The sequence below is a fragment of the Danio rerio genome, chromosome 4 (assembly GCF_049306965.1).
Source record: "Danio rerio strain Tuebingen ecotype United States chromosome 4, GRCz12tu, whole genome shotgun sequence".
Lineage (NCBI taxonomy): Eukaryota > Metazoa > Chordata > Actinopteri > Cypriniformes > Danionidae > Danio > Danio rerio.
In genome coordinates, this window is record NC_133179.1 from 23046727 (window position 1) to 23074393 (window position 27667).

The window sequence follows — 27667 nt, forward strand, 5'->3', positions numbered from 1 at the left end:
TTTTACGTTACGAAGTGGTGTTGCCGATAAGACTATCAACATGGGACAGGTGACAGAACAGGGAATTTCCAGCACATCGGTGACAATACACCCTCTAGTGTGCTTACAAAAAAAATGGCAGGGTCTGGAGGACTTTAAACAGGCGGCAAGTCAAAGGGAGATGGAAGGAAGGTGACCGAGTAGGTGGAATGACACAAATAGACTTTCAAAGATTGGAAAAAAGCCAAAAACATACCATTAAATCTCAATATTATTGTAATTGTGACACTAGGAATTGTCCAGCAAGATAAACAAAAAAATATACAATATATATGAAGTGAGTGCTGATTTTACTGTTAAACTACACTATGATATTAGTTAATAAATTATTTTAAAAGTCACTATATTTAATTTCATCTAAAATACATGTTCAAATCTCATGTTTATGTCGCCTAAAGAAAATTAAATTACAAAAGTATGGCATTATTTCAATTACAAATGTTGTGATCGCATTATTACAAGTCAAGAGCGCATTTATGTAATACGAGTGAGCGAATCTCTCATTTCTATGACGAGGCAACATCTCTCTTTGCTCACACGCCGATTTCCTCTGTTTGTGCACAAAACTGCTCGCGAGCTCTCAAATATACGATGTATACATTTTCCTGCACACTCAATACACTGCTCGCTCAGTGAGATGATGCAGACTCAACATTTGTGTCTTGTGTTCTCTCTTCCTTTCATGCTTTTTTTATGATTTATATTAGTACACTGTTTCTTGACAATAACCAAAACACTAACAGTATTTCTTGAACATGACAATGAGTTCACTGTACACCAATGGCCTCCACAATCACCAGATTTGCATCATGGATGTGCAGCCGACAAATCTGCAGCAACTGCGTGATGCCATCACGTCAACATGGACCGAAATCTGAGGAATACTTCCAGTACCTTGTTAAATCTATGCCACGAAGGATTAAGGCAGTTCTGAAGGCGAAAGGGGGACTAACCTGGTGCTAGAAAAGTGTACCTAAAGTGGCCGGTGAGTGTATATACTATATTTCTTTTTTTAAACCTTTAGAACAATGCTCCACACTTTAGAACAAAGTTAATGTGTTTACTAAGTGATTTGCTCGCTCCTATTACATGAATAATTCTAATACTGCGCTCAAGACATTTATTAGTGAATTAATGCCATAACAAAAGAAGCATATGGGCGACTCTCAAGTGTACTGAAGTCTCATATTTGCAATTGAATGGAACAATATATAAATTAAACAAAACCGTAACAGATTTAATGGTATTACCATGTTCAAGGGATAGTTTACCCTTAAATTACAATTATATGATCATGTACTCCTTTACTTGTTCCAAACCGGCTAACCATTCTTTCTTCTGTTAAACACAAAAGACACTATGAAGAAAGCTGTAAAACTGTAACCATTAACAGCGATTGTATTTGCTTTTCCTGCTATGGAAGTCAATGGTTGCAGTTTTTCAGCTTTGTTTAAAATATATTCTTTTGTGTTCAAAAGAAAAAAAGAAATGCATAAAGATTTGGAAACTTGGAACCACCTGAGGGTGAGTAAATAGTAAACAAATTTTCATTTTTGTGTGAACCATCCCTTGTTAAAACAATAGTTTTAATGTTAAATTACAGGACGATTAGACTATCTTTGTCATGGAATATCCCTGCATTCATCTTTTGTTTAATTTATTTTTAATCCTCTCCCATCATGGGTATTAAAAATCAATGAAAAAAAGATAATCAAATCTAAATTAAATAATAGTAAAAAACACATTTGTGGGTTAATCATTGAGCAACATTGCATAAATAGAGGCCAGTCCAAAAATAGAAACCCCTGAAGCTCGTGGATGGCTATGAGTGTAAAAACCAATTCACAAGGCCGATAACCATGGCCCTGTTTACAGCTGCTATTAAAATGTGTTTTAGTCTACTGGAACACAAGTAGAAAACAAGACACTTACTACTACTAATGTTTTATTGCCTCTCCTTGTCCACTTTCCAGATTTCTAAAAAAGAAGGTCTATGGGTTGGTGAATCTATGGGCTTTTTCTTTTTTTTAAAGATTTATTTGTTTAGGCTTTATTGACAGGACAGTAGCTAAACAGGAGGTTAAGTGGGGGGACAGAGGGGATTGGATAAGGAAAGGTCCACAAGCCAAGATTCATACTCAGAACGCCCAAAGCGCATCGACACCATATGCCAGCACACTAACCACAAGGCTATTATCTTTTTGTCTAATTTTGGAAAATAAGCCTCAACAATCAGTGCTTCACAGGTTTGAAATATACTTGCGGTGGTAGCCGGATTGAATCACACCATTTTGCCCACATCAGTTATCTAGTTACCTATAAATTACAAACAAAACATAATTTAATTTTTAACAATCATTTTTATTTATTATGACACTGTTATACACTGTTTCTTTTCAATGGGTAAAAGTAAAAAAATACAAATAAAAAAAAAGACTGAAATAAAAAAAAGAAATCCATCATTTCTTTTACTTTTATGCTAGTCAGGAGCCATGTGCAACCACTGACAGGTAAATTCTGCTTCTCTCTCTCTCTCTCTCTCTCTCTCTCTCTCTCTCTCTCTCTCTCTCTCTCTCAAGTTCAAAACAAACTTGAATGCCAAAGAATTCTAGATACGCATATAAAATTGCTTATGTAATATCACCTATAAACATCTTCAAATTAATAAAATATACAGCAAATGAGAAATAAATGACAGAAATAGGAACAAAAACAGACAATATCTCTATAAATTATAATAACTACAATATTAAAACGTGTAGATTGTTTAAATAAAGCAAATGCGTTGGTTGTCCTGTTTGAATATATAGTAAAGTTTTTGAGTCGTTTAGATTAAAAAAGTTATTATTTAATGTTTCTCAAGCTCTTGCAACTGTTCATGTGCAGTCAGCTGCGAAGCCAAGTGATGCTTAAGTAAAAAAAAGTAATGCAAAAATGCATACGAGCTTTAGAAAGCAAAAGCAAAAGTTAATTTCAAGAGATTTTGAAACCTGGATGATTTTTTTTTTTGAAGTCACATAAAGGTGTCTGTCTGTGTGTTTGCAAAGCACGCGAGACATCTGAGGGAGTGTTGAATTGTCTTGCGCACACAGAACGAAGTGTAAACGAGAGAAAATTTTCTACCTAATTGATCGTGGTTGTTTGGTTACATTTGGCGGCTACAAAAAAATTGTAGTAAAAAAGTTGTCATTAAATATACTTGTGCGGCCTGCCCAAATAAGGTCTATGTGTGGGAAGCACAGCACAATTTACATATAATTTTAAATGCAGACAAAACAAATTAAAACAAAGTGCAGGAGCTTTTATTCTGCTAAACTTTTCTGAATATTTATTTACATCAGAACTTGTAAGATTTACATTTTTAAAGGTTATGACTTCAGATGGCAAATTTTTAATCATCTCAGGCTAGTGTGCTTCAATAATGTTTGAGAAGTAGGTCAGTAGATAAAGAGTAGGGCAGTCTTTAGTGACTTGTCCAACACATTCGACCACATCAGCATCTACGCTACAAAAGAAATCCAGTCAAATGCATTTTCACTACCTGTGGAAGTGGTCAAATTCGGACAAGCTCAAAATATAGCTGACCTTGATTAGATCTGTATTAAGATTAGATGATTAGATTACCAATAAAGCAACTATGTTGACTGACAATGTTTTTATTGTTCATCAGCTAGGACAATTCAGAAACTAATTTTATTCACAATATGGTTGTGGATTAGATCTTTTCCATTATACCTAAACTTTCTTTATAAACACAACATTAAAGTTAGCAATTTGACACTAAATAACTCCCTAATAACCATCTTAATCTGTTTTTGCAGTACAACACTGTAGTGTAAAATGAGTAAAAATGGTAGAAGAATACACAAAACTAATCAAAGAGGAAGAAAGAAAACACATGCGGACTGAATAGACAAAAGGACGAAGTGTGTGGTGTAGTAAAAAAAGCTCCAATTAAATGTTGAGAGTGTGCTAATCATAGCGCACAACTCCAGAGACGGCTTAATATGGACTACACACAATTCACACACCTGTTACGAAAGAGAGGCGACAGATAGAACCTTACTTTAGATTTCTTCTGTTATATACGCAGACTAACAAGCGCGCGTTAAAGTAAATGACGCCAGACAGAGTCCATCTAGGGCTAGATGAGGTTTAGTGGGATTACAGCAGCCGTTTCTGGTCCAATGGCATTTTAAAGGGCTGTCTGTTGACATCACAGTGATGCACAATGCCTGGTTACCATGACGACCTGTGCCGCAGGCCCGGGGTGGGCTGACCCTGACTGAGGAGTAATGTCAGGAACAAGCAAAAAGCCACGTAGGAGATATGTGATGCTCTTGATCTCCACCGTGTAAGTCCACACACAGATAAACAGCGCAATGGTTTATTTCCGTTAAGTGGTGTTTCTTTTTTTAGTAACAGGTGCAGATCTTTTCTGCAGCTTGTTAGAGCCTTGTGGAATAAATCTGCGTATGGACGCTGAAGAGACACTAAAACCCAGACGGGCGTAAAGCTACGCGGCAGCACGGCCCCTTAAGCAGGCTAAAGCTCCGGGGCCCAGCTGTCACTCAGCTGGTCACCATGACAACAGGCCCGGCGCAGTGCACCATGGCAACACAAAGTGACGAGGCAACAGAACGGAGCTTCGCATTTAAAGAGAAACACACGGCTTTCATTCAAGAACAAGCTGCAGACGATACGGCACGTGATAACACATGTATTAGACAGTGAATGACGACACTTCCTTCGTTGAAGCCAACAGAATAGTAACAGCAATTTAAGGAGTGCAAGACATGCTATCGGACTACAAATAACAAACTGCCAACGAATACTCAATTCAATTCTGCACTTCTTAAAGCAACAGTACATCTAACAATAAAAATAGAGAAACTGCACCAAACTTTTGTCATTTGTAAATGTTTTTTTTTTGTTTGTTTTAATATAAATTGTGCAATAGATTAAAAGGGGTGAAGTTAACCAATAAGCAAGGTAAGCAGCCGCTTAGGACCTCATGAAATCTGAGGGCCCTCAAATAAATACACAAAAGTATGAATGATACCTTTGAATCGTTTTCTATCATATTATGTCAGTTGTAGGTCTAAACCTTTTTTTTTTTAATTTAAACGTAATTGTTAAAACTATGCAAATGTGTCCCCCCAAACTCAATCATGGACCAGTCCAGCAGTCAAATCAGTAAAGATATTATTATTTTACAACAATTTTAACTTAAAATGTAGAAAAGGAGATTGAGTGATATGAAAAACGTTATATAAATAAAAAATAATTTAAAACAGGCTAACAAAAGGTGCACTTTAGGACTTTTGGGCCCCGTGGCTTGAATTGCTTAGGGCCCCTAAATCACTAAATCTACCCCTGTGGATTTCGGTAATAAAGGTCATCTATGTTTACATAAGCTAAATACTGTTAGTCTTAATATGTATAGCTATCCTATAAAAGCATACAGCAGCACTATGTATATCATATTCAGCGCTGCTGTGCCTGTTTTCAAGAAATCAGCTGAGAAACTGAAGAAAAAGTAGCATGTAATAAACATTTTCAATACATCCATATGTACAAGCTTATTTAAATGTGATAATTCGTTTGATAGCACCAATAAAGATTACAGGATATGTGTATAAATATGTTAATGTGTTATATATAAAAATCAGATACAAACACCACCACACTCAACAAAATCCAGGAAAACATGAATAACGTACCCTGCCATGTAATCGCTGCAATTTAATCTCCATCTTGTTTAGCAATAATCCAATTTTTACTGGTGTTTCAGCAGAATAAACAACCGTAACTTTAACGTCTACATGCACAGCAGCAGTGAATGATTGTTAATGGCAAATTCATCAACAGAACAAAAATGAAATGCAACCCTTATGAAAAAACTAGATGGTTATTATTGTGAAGCACTGTTTACCCTTTGAAAAAATAAATAAATGATAATGATATAGACTATTAGTCTATGCTTTTGTATGTTTTCATCTGTTATTTTGTGATGTCTGGAAAATATCCTCATAGGAGATTAAACTATAGTAATTAAAATAATAAACATGTTTTTGAAACATAGTAAAGTGTATAATGTGTACCACTCTTTGTTAATGAATGCTACCGAACTCTGAAGCATAGTAAACTGATAAACTGTAATAATTACTGAAATGTTATTGTAAACTTTAGTGCATTGTCATTATAGCGTAGAAAACTGAAGCCTATTTGAATATTTTATTACTATAGCAACAATATAATTACTATGACAGTTTAATTCAAGTAGTTACCTATAGTACGCATCCAGACGCTATAGTATAGCATTTTTTTCATGTAATGTACAGTATTTACATTATTTTTACTTCCTGCCCTCCATCTGAATTCCGCGCATCACCACAACCACGTGATTGAAAACAACCTATTCTTTTGCAGGACGTCCTTGTGATACAGTGAAAGTTAATAGTTAATTAAATTCTTAAAACAGTTAAACCGAAAATAAATATTAAATAATTAAATAAATAAATAAACACTTCATATTGGTTAATGTTGTGAAAAATGGAAATATTAAAGGATCCGTTCATCCATTTTGTGGATTATATTTAGGAGAAAGGCATTAGATCAAAATAAGTGGACTCGACTTGTTAATGCGATGTTGAGATGTTGGTGCTGCTGGCAAAAAATGAAGAGCAGATAAATGTCAGAGTGACAGGGCCAGGTAATGTTTTCAGGTACCAAAAGGAAAAATTGTAATAACACCTACAAAAATTATATAAATGTTATGGTTATAAAACCTAAAAAAAGGAAATAAAACCTATATTATGAATTTAGAAAATAGATTTCACTGCAAGTTTTAAATCTTCCATCCAGCAAACAAATATATCAGATGCTTTTAGAAGATCTGGCCTGCAAATTATCACATTTACAGTGTTTTATTGCAATTTTCGGGCTTCTTCTACAAAGGATTAATCTGAAAATCGATGATTTTGTTTAAAAATGCCCTCCACTCACAGTAGTGTTTCCCAAAAATTGCTCGCCCGCACGGAAATGCCTGAAAATGCTTATGCTGCTGCACTGCGCATGAGAAAAACGGTCCTCATGTTCAGCCACAGAACAACAACTGCGAGTAAACATTCCGCCTCCGTTGAAGAAATGCAATCTGAAGTATGAACAAGCTGACATTAATCTTTAACAACACCATCGAACTGGAAAGCAGTCAAAACAACAGTACTACAATGTAGCCCACCATCTTGCTCTGGGGTGAACTGGCCGCATGACTAAAAATGTGCCTTGAATGTGCTTTGAAATGTATCCAGATTGGAGAGGACTTCTTGTTGATAAAAACCCTGTCAGTGTAAAGTTAATAGTGTTTTCAATCTGAAACCTCACAGTGTGGAGAAGCCCTATGTGTCTGAAAGCTCCAATCCACCACCATCATCATCTTGATATGAAACAAGCTGAAAACCAAAAATAATGAACTCTCTCTTTTTCTGTCTGGACAGAAGAGCAACATAGCATGTTTCTGATGAGAAAGATGCAGATAGATGAGAACGGAAGCGGTTGGTGGAAAAATAAGACTAGAGATGCATTTCCCTCTGCTGATGCAACCAGAAAGAGATGAACAAAATGAAAGGAAAGGTAGCGATGAGTCAATACGTAAAGAGAGTTTTGTGTGAGAAAGAAAGACAGAGGCACTCACTCTGAGCCTGCAGCCATGTCCAGATACGAGGTGTTGGCCGTGTCCACCCCTACTGGGATGACTATGCTCATGACGTTCTGTGCTGGGAGTCTCTTGTCCTACTGAGTCCAGAGCACAGCAATCCAAAACACTGAGGCATGTCAGCCACAGCACTCATTGCACACATCTAAGTGCATCCACAAGGCCTGAAAAAGATGGAGAGACAAAACAGTTAGAGTCAACTTTCATCCAGATACAAGACACAATACACAGGGTTCCCACTTGAAGTCAAACATAAAGACTTTCACTGTATAAAAAGCATAACTTCCAGGACATCTAATGAAAGTAAAACAGGATGCTGTATTGATAATATAATATTAAAATAGCTTGAATATAACTTTGCATGACTTAAATAGCCATTATGAGAACAACAATTAATAATTTACCTCAGATTTTGAAACAAATCTGAAGTACTCACTGTTTGTGTGGTTGTGAAGTGCTCCCTATTCTATGTTAAATAGGTCAATAGTAGTTCTACAAACAATTTATTTAGCCTTTCTGTCATCTACTAGTTTTTAAAGAGGTCATTTTGAAGACGAAGCTCTTAAAATGTTTTTCATCCTTAAATGTTTGGCTTTGGGTAACAGGTACAGTAATGTGAAATCATATGACTTAAGTGACACCACAACAGCAGGAATGAAATAACATGATTTTTAAAAAAATTATATATACACACATATATTCAAACTAAAATGTATAAAGTAAAATATATATAAATATGTATATATATACACACAAATTTCCTGACTGTCAATGCCTGGAAAAAAACTTTTAATAAGGCATGAGCAGGAATCCCCAATTTTTTTTGTATGAAGAGCTAATTTCCTAATTCCCTTCGTGATTTTTAAAAATAAATAGAAAAAAATTAATTTGTGTATTATATAAACTAATGTAGTATAACTTTTAACTATGACTTATTGCAATAAAAACAATCACATTTATAACACAGTGGAGGTCAATGCTGAATACACTAGTCAAGCAGAAGCTGCCTTTGTCTTGATTCGCTCCCCAAAGTCTCTGCATTGTCCTCTATGCGTCTTATGTAAATTTTAAACTAAATCTGATTAATTTAGACAATTTAAATCTCAACATTTAATTTCAGATAGTGTTTTCGTAGCTTAACAATAAAACAAACAAATAAAAGGTTACATAACATTTGAAACTACATTCTCTAAACTTGTCTCAGATGAGATGGCGAGCCAATTCAAAGGTTACCATGGGCCAACTTTGGCCCGTGGGCCCTAGTTTGGGCATTTTTTGCCATGAGAGTCCGTGGGAGCTCTAAATACAACACAAAGAGGGCAATGAAACCATGTCAAGGTAACATTTATTGACACTACATAATAGGGATGGAACAATAACAGGTTTCACAGTGTACCGCGGCTTGGAAAAGTCAAGGTATTAAAACTGCAAAAAAAATTATGTTTTTTAACCTGACAAGTTTACTGTTCAAAAATATAATAAATGTTTCTTAAAATAAAATTTATTGTGTTTTCAAAGACGTTGTTTTTACTAAGACATTTAAAAAGAACTTATTTTAGTGCACTGATAACAATACTGTGATAACCTTGGATAAAAATATCACTGTATGATACCATCAAAAGCTTATACTGGCCTATGCCTACTACATAATAGGGCTGCACAATGTATCGTTTCAGCAATAGTCACATCACAGGATCTATGACATTGAATCTGCATTATTATTGACCAGAATTTAAAAAACACATTAGAAAACACTCATGATTTGTGGTTTTTGCCATGTTTCACCATAAAGTTACCATTTATTACATAATTAACATTATTTTTATGTGTTTTTATCATTTCATTTAGTTTAAAAACATTCAGGCATAAGAAATTGCATTTCTAAGTAGAGTAACTGCATTTATGTAGGTGTTATTTTACATTTGATTTAGAGTTGGGCAATTTGGCCAAAAAAAAATCTAAATCTTGATTAATTGAACATTTTAACTTGATTACAACTAATGAAAGATTATTTTATTTATTTTATGTTTGGCTCTCATAGTTCACTGAGAGGTTTTGTACAGTAAATATGCTGAGTTGCTGACATATTACAAGTGAGAGATTTCTGAATAAAGATGCATCACTTGATTTTAAAATAAGTGAAGGGAACACACACTATCTACTATCTATGATTATGTGTCGAACATCAACGTTGAACAGCTAAAATTAAAACACATATTGCCTAAAATGAACAGAGTAACATGATGAATAACTTTTACTTTTGGAAACAAAATTAATTATTTTCAAGGTTTTTCATATTAAATGTAGAAAATAAGCGGTATCTCTTCTAAATAACATAACTAATAACATAATTGCATAACTAATAACATTACTAAATAACATAATTGCATATCCTATAATTAATTTTCAAACCAGTCCATTTCTTGCATCTTCTGTAAACAAAAAACTTAATGAAAATAGTACTTTAAATGTACTGGAAGATATGCTGTCTCAAGGCATCTGTGACACAACTTCTAATCATCGTCAATGTAGTGCAAAGAGTGGGTCCTACTTGACCAGAGATCAGATGTGGCTGCAAAGTGGCCTCAGAATAAATCAGCCACAGTCTTTAACAGAGCAGGCTCACGTGACAAGTCCTGAACAAAATTAAATCACTCACAGGTTCTGAATGTCAATTTCGATTACTTTTAGATAAATCGCCCAGCCCTAATTTGATTAATAAATATTGCTAGACTTAAAAATAATAATAATAAAAAGCTGTATAATTGAGTTGTACAGTATTGTTGCTCTAATGTATTTCTCAATGATTGTGATTGATTATATTTTATGAAGCTGCACATTTAAAAATCACCCCAGTGAATCCTTTCCAAATAAACATTTATTTCATGTTCAAAAATCGCAATCTATATCATATAAAAATGAAATATCGCAATGTCATTTTTTAAATATCGTGCAGCCTTCTACATACAGACAGCATGTATTAGGAGACCTGGTTTCGTAAACAGGATGTGACACACTCTTCAAAGTGTAATTATGAATCACAGCTCAAACATGAAGCCGTCGTTGGCCCTGCGGCATGATGTTATTCAATTCAGCACTTCAATGGTTAACAGTGTATGATACATGTCTGCTTTCATTTGGAGTTGGATTAAGAACAAAAGACTGGCATTTAAATTAAAGGTTTTTGCTTTGGGTACAGTTGCATTGGTCCTTGAAGAAAAAAAAATACAGTGTTTGAACATGTCCTTTGTAGGACATGGGAGGGGAAGTGAAGATTATTTCACCTCATAGATAATCAACCTTTGCAGAAACAACTATCAGGCTGTGTAGTGACTCTTCATGGACGCAAGGGGGCAGAGTTGCATGCCTGGTCGGAGCGGTCAATAAAGTGAAGGAGAGCAAATACAACATGGAGGTGGCCTTTTATATTTTCAGCCCTTATCCATAAGCGTCCACTTATATGCGCACACACAAAGCTATTGAGGGGTTTTAATGTTGGAGGCAAAAAGAAAACTGGGTTGAAAGATAAATGATTAAGCATTGTATGTTTCTAGCAGATTGAGATGAATAGATGGGTTAATAAAGGCGGGAACTGGTATTGACAGACAGCGAAAGACAGCCAATCAGGGGCTTCCTTTGCAAGTAACGTTTTAATCCTGGTCAGAAGGGCTAAATATGTCACACTGACATACTTCCCCTGGAACAACAAACAGGGTGGCGACAAAGGAATTAAAGTGCGTGTGTGTGTGTCTGTGTGTGTGTTGTGGTGATAAGTGGGATTAGACGAGGGGCAGATGCTGGGACATGCAGTCTACACAGATGAAACCTAGATTTTGGCAAGATTGTTGAGCTTCTAAACAAAAAGTGGAGGGAAGAAAGACTGGCAAAATAGGATAAAAGAGTCCAAAACTGACCAATTTCAATAACTAGTGATGCTCATTCAATGTAGTTTCTATTACACTCATACTTTAAACAGTAAATAATGCATGGACAGACCTTCTGAATGACCATAAATAAAATGTTTTAGTTACTTAACACTTTAAAACGCATTGTAACCACCTGGTTTACCTTTTATCCAAAGGTTATCATTATCATAAGTTTATCATAATATTTATCAAAGTTATGTCAGTATATTATTTAATCCAAGATGATGTGCAAGCAGTGCACATTAAAGGGCTTTTTGACCATCAAAACAACAGAGGGAGCTTTGAATATTCCATACATACTAGGGCTGCACAATATATCGTTTTAGCATTGATATTGCAATGTATGAATCTGCAGTAGTCGCATCGTGTAGACATGCAATGCTGGGTTAGGATTATATTTGAGCAAAGGTCACAGTTCAGCCAAGATTTGTGGAATCAATGCAGAGTTTAACCATAATGGAGTGCAATTTGATAGTTTGCATCTTTTTAAGACCCGAGAGAGATTAAAGTATTCAAGCACAAGACCCTTTGCTAATTGATAGTTTAATAAAGAATCATTTTGTTGCATTACGATAAAGACTTTGCAGTGTAATTTTCCAATATCATGCAGCCCTAATACATACTTATATCTTTTTATCTGAGAAGAACATAATAACTACAAGACATTTCACCATGATCACAGAAGACAAGACACTAGGGATGCTCCGATCAATCGGCTAAAGATCGGTATCGGCCAAAGATCGGTATTGGCCGATAATTACATTTAATGACTCGATTGGTACTCGCAAATCTGGCCGATCTCATGAACCGATTACAGGTGTTTGTTTAGGAATTTACAGGCAGAGGAAGACGCACATGCACTTCCGTATTTTATACATAGTCTACAGCAGCTATAACACAGGAGGAGGTAAATGATGTGTGGAGTCATGAACAATCAATTCACTCGCATCACAACAGATAAAATATATACAGATGCATTGTGACCTCCGTCTATTGGTGCGAATCACATAAGCGACGGTCTTTTCGTTGGAAGTGCAGCCATTTTATTTGCCATGTTTTAAGCCGTTGTGACATGAGTAGAGCGATTGTTTGTAAATTTTCTCACTACTTTTTATATCCATGTTGTTTTCTGTAATACTGGCCATGATATGTTTAAAAAAGAAATGTGTTCAAGAGTTTATATGCAACAACCTTAATTTATTCACTTAGGTAAGGCGAGATCTCCACTTATGTATCATACTAAGAGGGAATATGTGCTTAATGCATTTTAAAGCTTGAAGCATTAGAATCGGTACTCTGTATCAGCCGATCACCATGTCAAGGAATCAGTACTCTGTATCGGCTGCAAAAATCCTGATCGGAGCATCCCTACAAGACACCCATTAAAATTTCACTCAGAATAACAGTAGTTTATATATCAAAAGTTGTTAGGATTATTAATAACAAAAATCATGTGATAACAATAAAAAATCTTTTTAAAGATGCGATGTGGCCCTAAATTACTAACAGATTATTATTTAAAATCATTATTCTTACAAGGTTTCCCCTTTTGTCAACAAGATCTTTATTATTTTAAACATTTAATATGATTACCTATTCTGTTAAATATAAAGTGCACTTCAGAATAAGTATTTTGTTTAAATTAGAATCTAACAATTACATAATCCTAATGTACCTGCATAATACAAACATACTATCATTTTTATATCTGTGATTAAATCATCTGAACAACAACTTTAAAAATAGTAATATTTACCTCTTATATGCTTGTGTGAAATTTTGATTTTCCCTACCAGGACTATGATTTAAATCATTGTAAATAAACAAAGCCTGAACTTGCATGCCTGCACACAACACACCCCTTGACCAGCCATAACATGTCCCTTAAGATACACACACCCCTATGAGGGTTGCACGTCGTCTTCTTACTATTAGACAATACAATAAAATGAATCTGTCATCTGCGCGTGCTGCATGCATGATGGAGAACAGACCTGCAGACTATATGTGATATGTCAGAGACGCATGTGTGCCCTATAAAAAGCATAAAGTCTAGCGGCAGGCAATAAAGCAGTTTAGAGAGCGGCAGAGATGACAGGTGTCAGCTTTGAAGCTAATTAATAGCAATCTGACGATGTGTGTCGGTTAGTGTGTGATTTACTCGGTAGGAAACTACAATTCTCCCATATTTGGCCGCGTCAGGTCGCTTTCACAGGCGCAGTGGGTCTGATATATTGGGGATGTTTCGACTGCTGTGAGAAATGAATGGAGTTTCACAGCTCTTGTAACAGCACAGGAAATAATAGCTTGGATCCAAACCTAGTGAACGGCCTCGCTGTCCTTTGTTTACACAGGCATTCTTCTTCTAAGGCATTTTCAGGCTGAATTGGAATCTAATAAGTGACTGATTTGAAATGCTCTACATAGGCAGCATTATGGAGCACAAATAGCTCACACAAATAGAGACTTGGAGACGCCACTCTATATTGATTCCAATAAAATTTGATCCAAGTAGATAAAAAAAAACAGATTGTACAAATATGAAACGTTGTTTAGATATAAAACTGTTTCCGCCATCGAGAATTGTATATATTTATATATTAATTATATAATATTATCCACACACACATAGCATATTTTCTTGAAATGTTGGACTCATTTTAACATAAAGACATTATAATTTAAGCCTATCAACATTTTCGATATTAATAGTGGTAAAATAAAATAATACTTATATCACTGTTGATACTTTATGATTCTTTTAATTTCATTGTTTATGTAAATTAAGCATGGGACGATAACCAGTTTCAAGGTTTAAGTGGATTGGAGAAGTCAAGGTATTAAAACTGCTATACCGTTCCTAAGGTATATGTACGTTTTTTTTTTTTTATGTGTTTATGTGTTTTAAAGAAATCAGTGTTATTTAAACTAATGAAGACAGCAGAAGTCAATGATTAATTTGAATGATTTAGCCTGTTGTTTACTTTTTTATATATTGTGTTCCATGGGGGAAAAGTTGCTGCTTTTGACACAGACATTTAAAAATAACTTATTTTAGAGCAGTAATCACAATACAGTGATGCAGTGAAATTTTTATCCAAGGTTATTATACAGTCAGAAACTTATACCAGCCCATGCCTACTGTAAAGCACTTTAAATTACCATTGTGTATGAAACGGCTATATAAATAAACTTGTCTTGCCTAACGAGTCTACTACAAAATAAAAACAACATTGATATTTATAATTATGATAATAATTTTAGTTTAATTATAATAAAAACAAAATAATAATACAACTATAGTGCTAAATAGTATTAGATATTTTTTATTCCTGTATACAATAATAATCATAAACCAAAAAGAATTAACATTATTAAATAAGGACTTCAACTAAATTTATATGTGACCTCCACAAAATGTTGAAAATGCTTGATTTTAATATTATTATTGTACAATTTATTTAGTTTGTTACTGTGATTTAAAAAAATGTCAGAGAAAGTCAGAAATATTTTTTTTGAAAAAAGGCACTATAGTTCATCCTGCTATATTTATTCATTCATTTTCTTTTCGGCTTAGTCCCTTTATTAATCAGGGGTCGCCACAGCGGAATGAACCGCCAACTTATCTAGCATGTTTTACGCAGCAGATGCCCTTCCAGCCACAACCCAGCACTGGGAAACATCCATACACACTCATTCACACACATACACTACGGCCAATTTAGCTCATTCAATTCACCTGTACCACATGTCTTTGGACTGTGAGGGAAACAGGTGCAACCAGAGTAAAACCACACCAACATTGGGGGAACATGCAAACTCCACACAGAAATGCCAAATGACCCAGCCGGGACTCAAATTAGTGACCTTCTTACCGGGAGGTGATCGTGCTACCCACTGCCCCACCATGACGCCCCATCCTGCTATATCATATTTAAAAAGGAAACTTAACAAAATTACAAAGAGCATATTCGTAGGAGTAAGGCGAGCAAAAATATTTGCCTAACTAGATGTTGCGATGAAAATCTGCAGTCAGCACACACAGTGATCGCAATAAATTACATTTTAACTGTGGTTGTTTAGACAGAACTGGTAAGTTCAACTGGACTTGTTATGGTCATAAGAAGTCCAAGTGTTTGGAAACAGGGATTATACACTGCTGTTAAAACCAAATCCTGTAGGACAATCAAGCCACAGGTGTCTTAAAATGCTCCCTTGGTAGGCAGCTTGCTATGTTTTGGAGTGGAGCTTAAGTAACCATGCCTTCATGAAGGCGTAACAAACCCAGGAAGAGGGTGAAAAACAGACAACAGTGTTGTGTAATAAACCCATTTCCCTTAGAAAGCATACGGTGGTCTCTTTCCAGCTTTCTCACACTGAGTCTGTTCTTCTTGGCCACAGCAGGGCAATCCTGCCGTCACTGCTCAGGAATGTACGCATGCGCACTGCCTCTCTCTATACACACACAGATAACCATCACATATGTCCTCTGAACACCCAGACGAACCCTTTCTTTCCTCTCAAGCGCTCACACACATTGAGCCGACATCTCCCTCTTCGGAGAGGTGTGGAAAAATCTAGTACAGTAGAGCATTCCTGGCTAAATCCAAGCCTCCGTCACGCCCATTTCCTTCAGTAGAAGCGTCTGCCACTCAAAAGAGAAAGAAAGAGAGAGAGAGGGAGGAAAAAAAAAAGAAAGAAAACCCTTCCCTGCCCTACCCGGATTTCTTTCCCTCCCCTCTGCACTTCCTAAATAAACCCTTGACACTTGGACGGAAAGGGAGGGGTGGATGGGGAGGAAAAAAGGGGGAGAAGGTTGCAGGAATACAAGACCAATTAAATGGTCATGAGGAAAGAGAAGCCGTTTAAAAAGCCCCATGAAAAGATGCGCAGCTTTTGAGACAAATAAAAGAGAAGCATCCTCTTCTCCTGTCCTTCCTGTGGCTTCGTCTAAGAAATGATCATGAGGGACCAATTCTGGCACCGAAACGAATCCAACTGTTTTTCTCGTCTCTCTGTATGGACACAATGTCGTACGGGAAGCTCCTCCTTCCGGCTGCTCGCTACAGCGCAGGGAAACCCACAGACTCATGTAGGAGTGTCAACACATGTTTCTTCATTTCTCTCCCCATTTTTCCCTCGTTCTCTCTCTCTCTCCCTCAGTCATTTTCCTGGTTTGTGGTGTTTGGTTTTCAGCAGGGAGAGATGGAAATAAAGCAGGCATCCGAACACTAGCTTTCACACCATTCTCGCAGGCTGAGTCATTGCAGCCTACGCTACACAGAGGCTCTACACAACCACGTGCCTCGAAAATGCATGAACGCACGGCGAGAGCTTTTCCTGACAGTCATTGATAAAGATTCATGAGGTATGGGGTTGTATCACCTTGTTCGTGTCTCTCGCTGTGAGACAAATACGCCACAATCGGAGCACAATCATGGCCACCGGCCAGCTCCAGTTGTTGATGTGAAAGATGCTCACTGGAATATTCTAGTATGTTTACTACTTTTCATACTGAAGGACCAAGCACTTGTGCCAAATGTTCAATGACAGAGATGAACGATGGCTTGCTGGATGCTAAAACAGGCAATGAAAGAAAAAAAAAACAGACTACGTCAAGTCTATAAATCAGAATATCACTAATTTGTGGGTGGGATCTTTCGATTTGGGGCAGTAAGCAAAGACAGGTCTCAGGTTGTATTTTATCTTGGCTTCTCTAACAAACGTTAATGAGGTTAATGGCTTCTGTGCTAAAAGTCTGCCAAGCGGCTGACCACAGTGCATCTCCATCATGGTCAGAGAGTAGCCACTTGACATTCTTAAATTAGATAAGGATGACTGACGATAAACAAAATCAATGATGCACATCCCCCATCTATCAGGGATTCATATAGATTGCTCAAAAACTAGACGACAAGTGGCAATGCTTGCAAAACTCACTGTAACTATATGATTTCGAATTTGTTTAGAATGTTGATATGTGGTTGCTAGGGGATCTTGAACAAGGCTGATCAACGCTGAGTGTCTACAGCCATGTTTCCATTATATCCCAAAAATGTATTGAGTGGCTGTGCTCTTTAAGCCTGCTTTACAACGCATGGCGCATGCCTTGCGCGTTGATGTGCATTTATACTTATGTGGTACTTTTGTGTTGCTCTGAAATAACACTTAAGAAATGCTAGCTGGCAGTAGGTGTTTTTATGTTCCTCTGTGTCGAGTTTCTTTGCTGGTGTTTTGTTTATTCTGAATGCTACCTTAATTTAGAAGAGGCTCAAACTCGCTTATTTTAAGGCAGGAATTGGGGGACATGCAACAACTTTAATCATAAGGTAAACACAAAACAACGGTTTCCATCTAGAGCTCCTTCATGGGACTTCACACTTGTAAATACACGCTGCATCAAGCTCGCGCAGCTCTCATCTCCGCCCACACTCATCAGCAATTCCAAGCCGACCAATCACAGAGCTTGTGCCACACGTTGTTGCGATGTGTTGTTACATTATTTTGAGAGGTGCGCGTCAATGTCACCAATGGCAAGGGCTATGCTGTGCCAGAGCATACGCGTGCGCTTGACGCAGGAGTATAAATCAGCCTTAAAAAGCGAGTGGGCCCGTGCTTTTAAATGCCACCTAGCTTTAATGCTTCGAAAACTGACAGCCTTGTCCAAATCGAACATAACTTATTTAGTTATTAGTAATTCCAAACAGAATCTGCGGACATTTTTTGATATTTCTGCTAGAATATTGTAAAAAAATCTTTGAATTTATGCAGAATAATTTTGGAAGTAACGTAACTACAAGCTTATCATATGAAACAAAAATAATACCTTTTTAACTTTTATTTAATGTTTACAAACAAATGTCAATTGGATTAGATCTCTCGCGTAATAACTCTTAAAAAAATTTAAATATTACTTTACAAACTGTATTGTAAACAAATCAAAATGAACATTCATGATAGTCAATAATATTACTGAAATTAATTTAAAAGCTGAATAAATATAAATTTGCACATATTAACACAAGTTAAACATTAAACCCAAGTTAACTATTGGAATTGCAATGTAAAATGAAGCTATAATTAGACAGGGTATATGAAGGAATCCTAAAGATAATTTCAATATCTTTTTAAAGACCTTCTCAGAATATTTTAAGTCCTTATCGCCGCTTCAAGTTCTAATCAGTATCAAACCTTTAAGTTAATAACCAGTTGATAAACTGTTGTAGTTAAATTAATCAATGGAGCACAACTGTGCAACAAAACTCAGATGAAATCGGAAGTAACAAAGCTTGAAAGAATAAATTACGTGGTTGTTTTCAGTGACAGACTTTAGCCACAGTCTTTCTCCAACCAGAAGTACGCAAACTTACATTTTCCCATTCGCCATCTGTTCCTTCTATGGTTTTGCTACATGTGGAGAGTATCACATCACCTTCCAACGTTTGTCTCAAATTTGGTGACATCACCCAGATGAATTAGCTTGGGCGGATACACCCTGACCCAAACCAATCGTGTGGATCGAGCACGCCATTGTTAATATTAGGAGGAAGGTAAATATATTTATGCTGTTTAGTCAAACAATTTGGACAATGCTTGAACAAAATTTAAGACCTAGCAAAAACACAATTAAGACTTTTTAGTACCCTTTAAGGGCCTTATGGTTCTCATAATTGATTTATCAACTTTTAATACTTTATAAGACCTCGCGGAAACCCTGTAATATATTATCAAAAAATGCAGGATGGACATAGTCAAATGTCCATTGTTTATTGATAGCAGAGACCAACCTACCTTCAATCAACAAACTTCATTAAGACACTAATATTTACAGTTTTTTTCCAATAACACTCATAGCAGATTTGCAAATCAGTCTGTCGCAATGGTGCCATGGGCAAAATGGACAGTGTGGGCCACTCAGACACCATGATGGCATAGCTACATTATCGATTTCACGCTTGGTTCACACCATTACATCACAAACACCACACAATAACATTCACACATTTATAAACACTGCACCCTTATCTGTCTGCAGTATAGGGCAGCTGTCATGTAGGTAGAGCCCGTAGAGAGAGCTCGGTTACAGACAGCAAACAAAAACAGGTTACCTGAGCCCGCAGCTTCTCCCTGCACATCCCTCACGTGACCTTATGGCACTAACAGGGCTCCCGGTGGACCTAGCTACCAGCATACACACTTATCCACACCTCAGTTTGATCAAATATAGGATGTAGACAAAAGAAATTATGCTACTTATAAATTGTACGCATCTTATTGGTAAAAGCACAGCATCCAGGATGAAGCGTGTATGTGCACATAGATGCATCACCTGAGACTGCGATTGGCCGCCAGCTGCCTTTCTTTCCCTTTCTAACCTCCTTGTCTCTTGAGGAGGGCACTTCACTTCTCCATCCCTCTGTCAACACAGAAAACAAACAGATACTGCCCATGGCCTCTCACACACATAGAGCTCAGTCACCCATGCGCAGTGGGGCAAGGATGCGAGTATGACATGCCAACCTCACAAAGAATGAGAACGGATGGCGAATGCAGCTGCTGCTGAGCTGTTTATACTGAGGAAAAGAGAACGTTTCGATGTTTTAGATAGCTCAAGTGGAAAATATAAAGGGTTTCTTGCATCATAGTGCTTCCTGTGGTGCAATGACCTTAAAAGGAAAAGGCTGAATTTGTAAAACATCAGATCCCCGAGTGTTCGCTTCTGAACTCAAGTTCATCCACAGTGTTTCTGTTCCAAGTGTGGTGTATTTTTCATACAAAGAAAGGTTTGTGCAGCAGAGCAGATAAGCGTGCTTCTGCTGCTTTCCGCGTGGATCAGTGCTCTCTAGCGTCACTGTCGAAGTTGTGAGCTGTGTGTTGATGTGCGTAGGCTGATGTTTCATCCTTTTCGTACAGCTGCACACAGCCTCACTGTGATGTCACACCACTACATGCCAACGATTGGACCTCCATCTACAGGAAACGCCTGTCAAAAAGCCACAGCCTGCACTGTACACGGTCTGCTCATCTCATTATCCGCATGCAAGCTTTTCCATAAAAAAAGCTGTCCCTGACACAAAATACTAACCAAAAATGCAGCATTGGTGAGGCAGATTCTGCATTCAGGGATGATAGCAATCCATTCATGTTTTGTGGCCATATTGAAGCTTGTGTTGTCATGAGGAGAAAGGGTTTGAAGCATGTGTTTGGCAAGTGTCTCAGACCAACATCTCGGCCGTGGCTGCCAAAGCGTGCACCACAGAGGCTAGTCTAACATTGTGGCTTAAAAAAAAGTGCTTCACAAAATGTGGAAAGATTGCAAATTTAAAAGACTATTGGACCAATGCCTTGGTTGTTATTACAGAAAGCCTTTCCAAACACGAACACCATGCCAAAAGTCACTCTGTGGTTGTTTTTATTAATGAAAACACATATTGTTATGCTAATGTAATGCTTGCTACATCGAGTTGGCATTGAGTGGTACCCACCATAACAGACATATGGGAGAACTTTGCAAAACTTTCCCAAATAATACATCAGCTGTGCCGGCAGTAGATGTGAGGTGAAAGTAGAGCTCAGGAGAGGAGGTCTTTGTCAATGTCAAAACAATCGAGTCACAGCTGTTATCTCACAGCTTGACCCTGTAAGCTACTCCACCTGGCCCCAAAAACTACGACAACATATGCATCAGGCTGATGGGAAGAAACCAGACACATTAGGAGCGATAAACTGCATAAACATCAGCAACCAAATACACTGATGGCTTGACCGGCTAAATAACACAAGCCCCAAATGATACCATCAACTCACGCATGAGCAGCCACTCGCCTGTCCAAGACCAAGATTACCTTTTGCTGCATCATCGTCTATTCATTACACTTTAGGGCCCATGTTTACCCCATCAAACTGCTCTGATGAATAACCACATTCTTCTGAACCTGTAAACTCCCCGCTGACCAGAAGGAGGGAGTGCTAATCATGAGAGAAATATGACACAGCCGTGTGGGTTGCGCTCTTTTCAATACTGCAGTACACTCAACGGCATCCTTGAGTGTACTCATAGTGCACAGTGAGGTTGTTAAACCAAAACGGTTATCGCTGAGTAGTTTTCAGATGCAGTTGGTTGTGTGTGAGCTTGTGAAACATCTCGTTTCCTGTTAATTCTGTAAGGTAAGGCAATGCACTTGTGTTGGTTTCTGGTGCTGCACAAACCTTCCTTTCATAGTCATGAATTTTCCAGTGAGGTAAACAACTCTCCAAAGAAAGTATTTGAAGTGGGTGGTAATCTTATTTCCCAATATGAGTGATCCTAATTCAGATACCAACAAAGAAGTCACAGTGTGGATATTTTTTAACAAAGACAGAAACAACAATGGGATAAATACAAGACAACGACAAACCAATTAACTGCTTCACATGTGCAGTACAGCTAATAAACAGTAGCAACTAAATATACATAAAAAAAGAATGTAACATTTAAAACCCCAATTATTTCTACAAATTCAATATACATTATTATTATTAAAGATCTGCAATGTTTGTGTTTATGGCAATACGTGCTACAACAGGCAACCAAGTAACTTAATTTGAGAGCATATGCTGTCTTAGAGAGGAAGCTTTCTGTGCACACTGCATGTTTGCGGAAACACGGCATTGAGTTTTACTCAGGACATATTACTTATTTGTTTCTCGTTCTTGTGTGTTGGTTTATTGCTCTATGGTGCCAATAACTTTAGGCACACGTGCGAAAATTACATATGAAAAGACAGCACAGTCGTAATTGGTTAGTAATCATTATACATTATAAAAACATTAGTAAATTAACAGTTTTCCGTGTTATGTGATTCATGTATTTATTCTTCCCTGTTTATTTATGCTTTTGAATTGCATTATGGGATTTTGATCTTCATTTGAAAACTTTTTAAAAACCTTTCAGGGTAAAATTTGACTTTTATTAACATTTCAATAGTTTAAAGATATATTGTCTGGGTTGGTGTTGTATATTACGGTACAATAACCGTGTAATAACCTACCAGTACATTTTCTGTTATTATACAGACTTATATCTCTCTATGGCATGTCTTACGCATTATATTATTTTAAACTGCTAAAGTGTTGCTTTGCTAAACTGTAGAGCTGAATTTTCAACACAAAGTCAACAGAGAAGTTCCATAATGCAATTCACAACTGTAAATAAATGGAAAAGACAGATATAATCACAAAATACGGAAACAGTTATTTCTTACAGTGTATATATATATATATACACATTTATAGAAATATTTTGCTTATGTGGAAACATTAAACCTGTTTTCCACTGAAATTCTGGCTTTTCTTTTAATGCAGGGGTCGCCACAGTGGGATAAACCTCTATAAAATCTTTAGATTTACCTAGCTGAAAGAACATCCAAAGGAATCAACAGAATAAAACAACTTCCCCACATGGGTAGAAGTATTACAGTCTAACAATAAATAAATGTTTATCTAGGCATCTATGAAACACAACGGATAATAAATCGTCTATTGTTTCTTTCACAGAGTGCCGCACGTTTATTGTTTTATTTGAACGGTGTATGCCACTTTGACAATGCCAGTCTCAAGTATAGGCCATTAATACACACTTTATCTTGCAGTAAAGACAATTATCTTCTAATCCCTAATGAAACACCAACTTGAAGGGGAAAGCGATTGTGTAACATAAAAAAAGATTAGTACTTGCTGTTTACTATAGGCTACTCTGCTTCATGAATGAGCTGAGATTTGGATGTCCTGGATGTATTTGAGATGATTTAACCAGATTTACAACTAATGGTTCCAGCACACTCATATGGTTTCGTTTAAGTGCTAAAACGTTCAGTGAACGCAATGGACGCAGTCTGTAATCATATTTGGTGACACACAGCACTGTATTTTTCTGGTGTGTGTGCGTGTTGTGCACTTGCCCGTGTGTGAGTGTGTTGGCGCTGCAGTGTGTGTGAGTTGATCTAGGGGTGTGGAGGCTTTCATTGCCACAACATCAACTCATCCGCCATTTTCACTAAGCACCTGAGAGGAAATACTGCGCTCGAAGACTCGCTGAAATTTGGCAGAAAACGGCCAAGATAACAAGAAACCCACCTTTTCGCACATGCTTAAGTATCTATTTGTCAAATGCGCTGTTTCTGTGCTGGGGCAAAGTGTGTGCGTCGTTTCTGCGTAGCTAACGTTAGTGATTCTGACTGACGACGACTAGCCAACAACCTCGAAAACACACGGTTATCTGCGCGGGAAAGTGCGTTTTAACGGCTTCTTGTGTCGTTTAAGTACCAGAATGGTAGGTTAGAATGTTTATAAAGCCAGAATATCCGCGTTGGGACGAGTAAAAAAGTCGAGTAACGACATCCTCAGGACAGCTAGTCAGTGAAGCTAACTGCTTAGCTTGCTATGCTAATGCGCATCGATATGAACACTCGAGCGTTTAATTTCCTTATACAGACTTATAAATCAATTATACACAAATCAACATCAACCCAAGCCTTTCTAATCATAAGAACGCGTCGAGTGGCGGTTTATTTACTATAATTGACATTAGTGCGCAGTCGCTGGTAAAGCAGCGCGGTTCTGGTCCACTTTGAGAAGCTAAAGCAGATCTGACTACATGAACCGAGCCCGAACCCCTCCCCCACGGCTGCAGCACTCATTATCAACACACAACCACACAAAACACAGCAGACAGACACTAAATAAGCGCTAACTTTGGGTCCTCTTGGATAAATCAGCACATTATTGTGCTAAACAGTACTGTACGGAGTCGTGGTATGAGCAACGATTACCGCAAGTCCAAAACAATAGAGTAAAACAACATAGCGTGTTTTGAGAGTAATAATACTTCTAATGTCTGTCAAAAAAGGTTTAAAGTGTGTATCTGCGTGCTGGTTATGGGTTGATAGTGGACCTAGTGAATGGTTAGTTGGGGTTGAGAGGTGTAAACAAAAGCCCTGTTGTTGCAGGCTCTGTCAAAGCACAACGTGCAATTTTAAACATTTCACACCTCTCATTCTTTAAAATGCACGTAAAACACGTGTAAATATCGTAAAGCTGCACATCACCAACAAGATTGAAGATAAGTGGCGGGAGTAGCATTTCGCGGTCGTAACCACGACTTCTTCCAAATTAAAATAACCCAAGCAGCTTTTTTGTTGCACATCCCAGCATGTTAAGAGATTATTCAAGTCTTGGTCTGTTTCTTTCTTGATTGGCTAACTTGCTAGCATTTCTCCAGTGACTGCTGGTGTAGCTAGCAGCTTTACAACAACGCAAGAGCAACGACACCGAGTTTCCGCTACTGTTGTGTGCAGCTTTTCTGCTTGTTTACGTGACAGAATAGCGTAATAATTTCAGATCTGTCCTTTTGTGAAGCATTAAAGGTGGGTGTGAGCTAGCTAGCCACCTTAGCTGCTAAATTAAGTCATACACACACACATACACACAGCTCGGATTGTCCCCTTTACAGGCAACCAGGTTGGATTTAGTCCTTCAACGGAGGACTTACAAATGCGTAATAACATTGTAATTACGTCCAATTTGATCATAAACTAATAACCCAGCTCATTAAAGCTTCACTTTCAGCATCTACACAAGGATGGGAGCCTGTACACCAAGTCACTTAGCCACTGTCATTAAACAACCCTCTGTTATAAACAAACACATAACGTTAGCTGTAGGATTTCGGCAGGTACTTACCGTTTATGTCCACTGTAATAACTGTGAATAAAGACACGGGGGACTCGGGTGAGACCCCGCCGCCTGATCTACCACACAACCAAAACAATACTTCGCTCTCCACTGCGGATGTGTAACAAAGCTTAACAAATCGCGCTGTTTAGCAGTCGTATTTCGCCTCGTGGAGCTCTAATCCAAACGTAAAGTCTGCGTTTGTTAAAACCCGAAAATTTTGTCCATATCTATGCCGACAGTTAGAAACTGGATCCCTTCAATCCTGTCTCTTTTCCCTGTGCAAAAATGGCGGCCCTGGCAGAAGTGCCGTGACTCCGCCTCCCCCCCCGCGCGCCCCCGCCCGGCTCTCTGTCACTGCGCGCTCCGCCTCTACATTTCGCGGGGTTTCCGGAGCAGAAGCTCAAGGGCTGGAGAGAGGGTTCATCCACGGCGAGCGCATTCTTCTCATCATCACACACTCCAAACATAGGAGTCCGCCGTAGAGAAGCGGTCAGCCTCCTGCGAAATTAATGCCTAAAGAAGGCAACAAAATAATGGATGTGTAGTTGGCCGACCGCCATAAAACTTATGAAGAAGAAAATAGTGCACTAATTATACAGTGATTAGGATTGTAGCGAGTCGCTAATTAAGAGATATCTTAAACCTAAGTGGACTTGCAAACTAAATTAGTTTTTTTTTCAATCAACCCATTTGTAAGCTAGTATTCGTTTTCATAGCTTTGGTAGTGGTTGATAAAAATTATAGTCAATGGCAAAACAACACGCATATCAACTCTCCTTCGGCGTATTTCTTGCTTTAACTAGAGCCACCATAGTGGAATGAACCGCTAATACAGGCAAAACAAAATTAACACCTGTGGCACCAGACCATACATTGTAGAGGCAAAATAATAGTATGTGCAAGAAACATTTACAACATTATTACCTTTATCCACAGCTTTATCACACTGATGTCTGAAGCATGAGCAAACTCATAACACATGACTGTTAATTTAGCTATGTACTTTTGAAATAAACAGCACAACATAAAAGTCTATACTCTTTGTTGTTGATAGACAGAATGTGCTAGAGTAAAACATCTCCACTCTCTTGGATGTTTTGCATCATAAGACCTCATTGAATGATATATAGGTATTAATTTTTTCCATTTAAATTTTTTTTTTGATAGACATTGAGTTGCATCTTATGAATTACCATTGACAATGGTTTCAAATAAAATATCTAATGTTTTACTGACGAAGCACATGAGTCAAAAAGTTACATGGCCTTAAGATAAGTAAATTAGTAGTAGTTTCTTGAGTGAACTACTATCTTTAATAAAACCAGCAAATGTAAAACTAGCTGCCACAATATCAGAGTTACAATGTCCCAATATGCTTACTTGTGCATAACAAACTCACTCGTTTTCATTAACTCACTAGTGAACTATATTAGTCTAGTAATGCAGGTAATATGAGTATTGGGCACTTTCCAATTACTGCCGAAGTATGAAAAGTTTGTTTCCTTATGTAGATGAGAAGGACAAAACAACTTTACGAATTTCAGAAACTTGTTTATCTACTTGTTAATCTGCGTCACGCATCAGTTTCCGGGTCTGAAAGCTTGATCAGATACAAAAGCAAACAAATGATGCTAATATACACCCACTGTGTGTTGCAATACACACAAAAAAAATCATGATAATATTTATTACCAAAATGTTGGTTGGCTTGACTTCTTTCAAAGTTAATTGGCGTCGAAATGCCAATTGCCAATGTCTGGAAGTGTGAACAGAGACTTGCACTACAAGTTTTGAAAGCTTAGCTTGTATATTATGAACAAACAGAACTCATAAGTGGCTGCTGAGTATTAATGTATTTTCATATACTATATTAGTGTATAAAGTATTGTTAACTAAAACGACTATGTTAAGAAGCAGACCGATTATGCAGTGCTTAGTATACATGCATAGAGTATAACTAATCACCAGAGCCAGACCAAATCTGTGGACTGTTTCTATTTCTGCACAGAAGTTTTGTTTAAAAAAAAAAAATTTACAGAAGTAAATAAACAGAATGGCTGATGGGCTAAAAATCTGTAGAAATCTCCAGATTTCTGAGCACAAAGATTCCTTGTGGGCCTACACATAATTAAATTTAAGTGTTTGTGTTTGCCGAATTGTTGATTGATCAAGTGTGGAACAATTCAGAGGATACTTTGGTTTATAAATATAGCTAATTTCACCCTCCAGTTTAAAATCCAACTAAAATTAATGAAACGGTACTGTGAGATAC

At 37.3% G+C, this 27667-nt stretch overlaps 1 protein-coding gene across 14 annotated transcripts in view; it reads right to left on the reverse strand.

Moving 5' to 3' along the window:
- The window catches only part of kmt2e (lysine (K)-specific methyltransferase 2E), a 57881-nt gene that overhangs the window by 22543 nt on the left and 7671 nt on the right, over window positions 1-27667 (reverse strand). For 7 of the 14 annotated variants that reach the window (XR_012402100.1, XR_012402102.1, XR_012402101.1 and 4 more), the window contains exons 1-2: window positions 25402-25674; window positions 7736-7920 (exon numbers count right to left, since the gene is read on the reverse strand). Coding sequence is in view for 11 of the 14 variants with exons in the window: in XM_005164910.6 (XP_005164967.1) it covers window positions 7736-7806 (71 nt within the window). In the remaining 3 variants the exon portion in view is untranslated. Of the gene's footprint in view, window positions 1-7735; window positions 7921-20011; window positions 20099-25401; window positions 25675-27667 lie in introns of those variants that run through there. The other 7 variants (XM_073947192.1, XM_073947191.1, XM_073947189.1 and 4 more) reach the window with 2 other exon arrangements.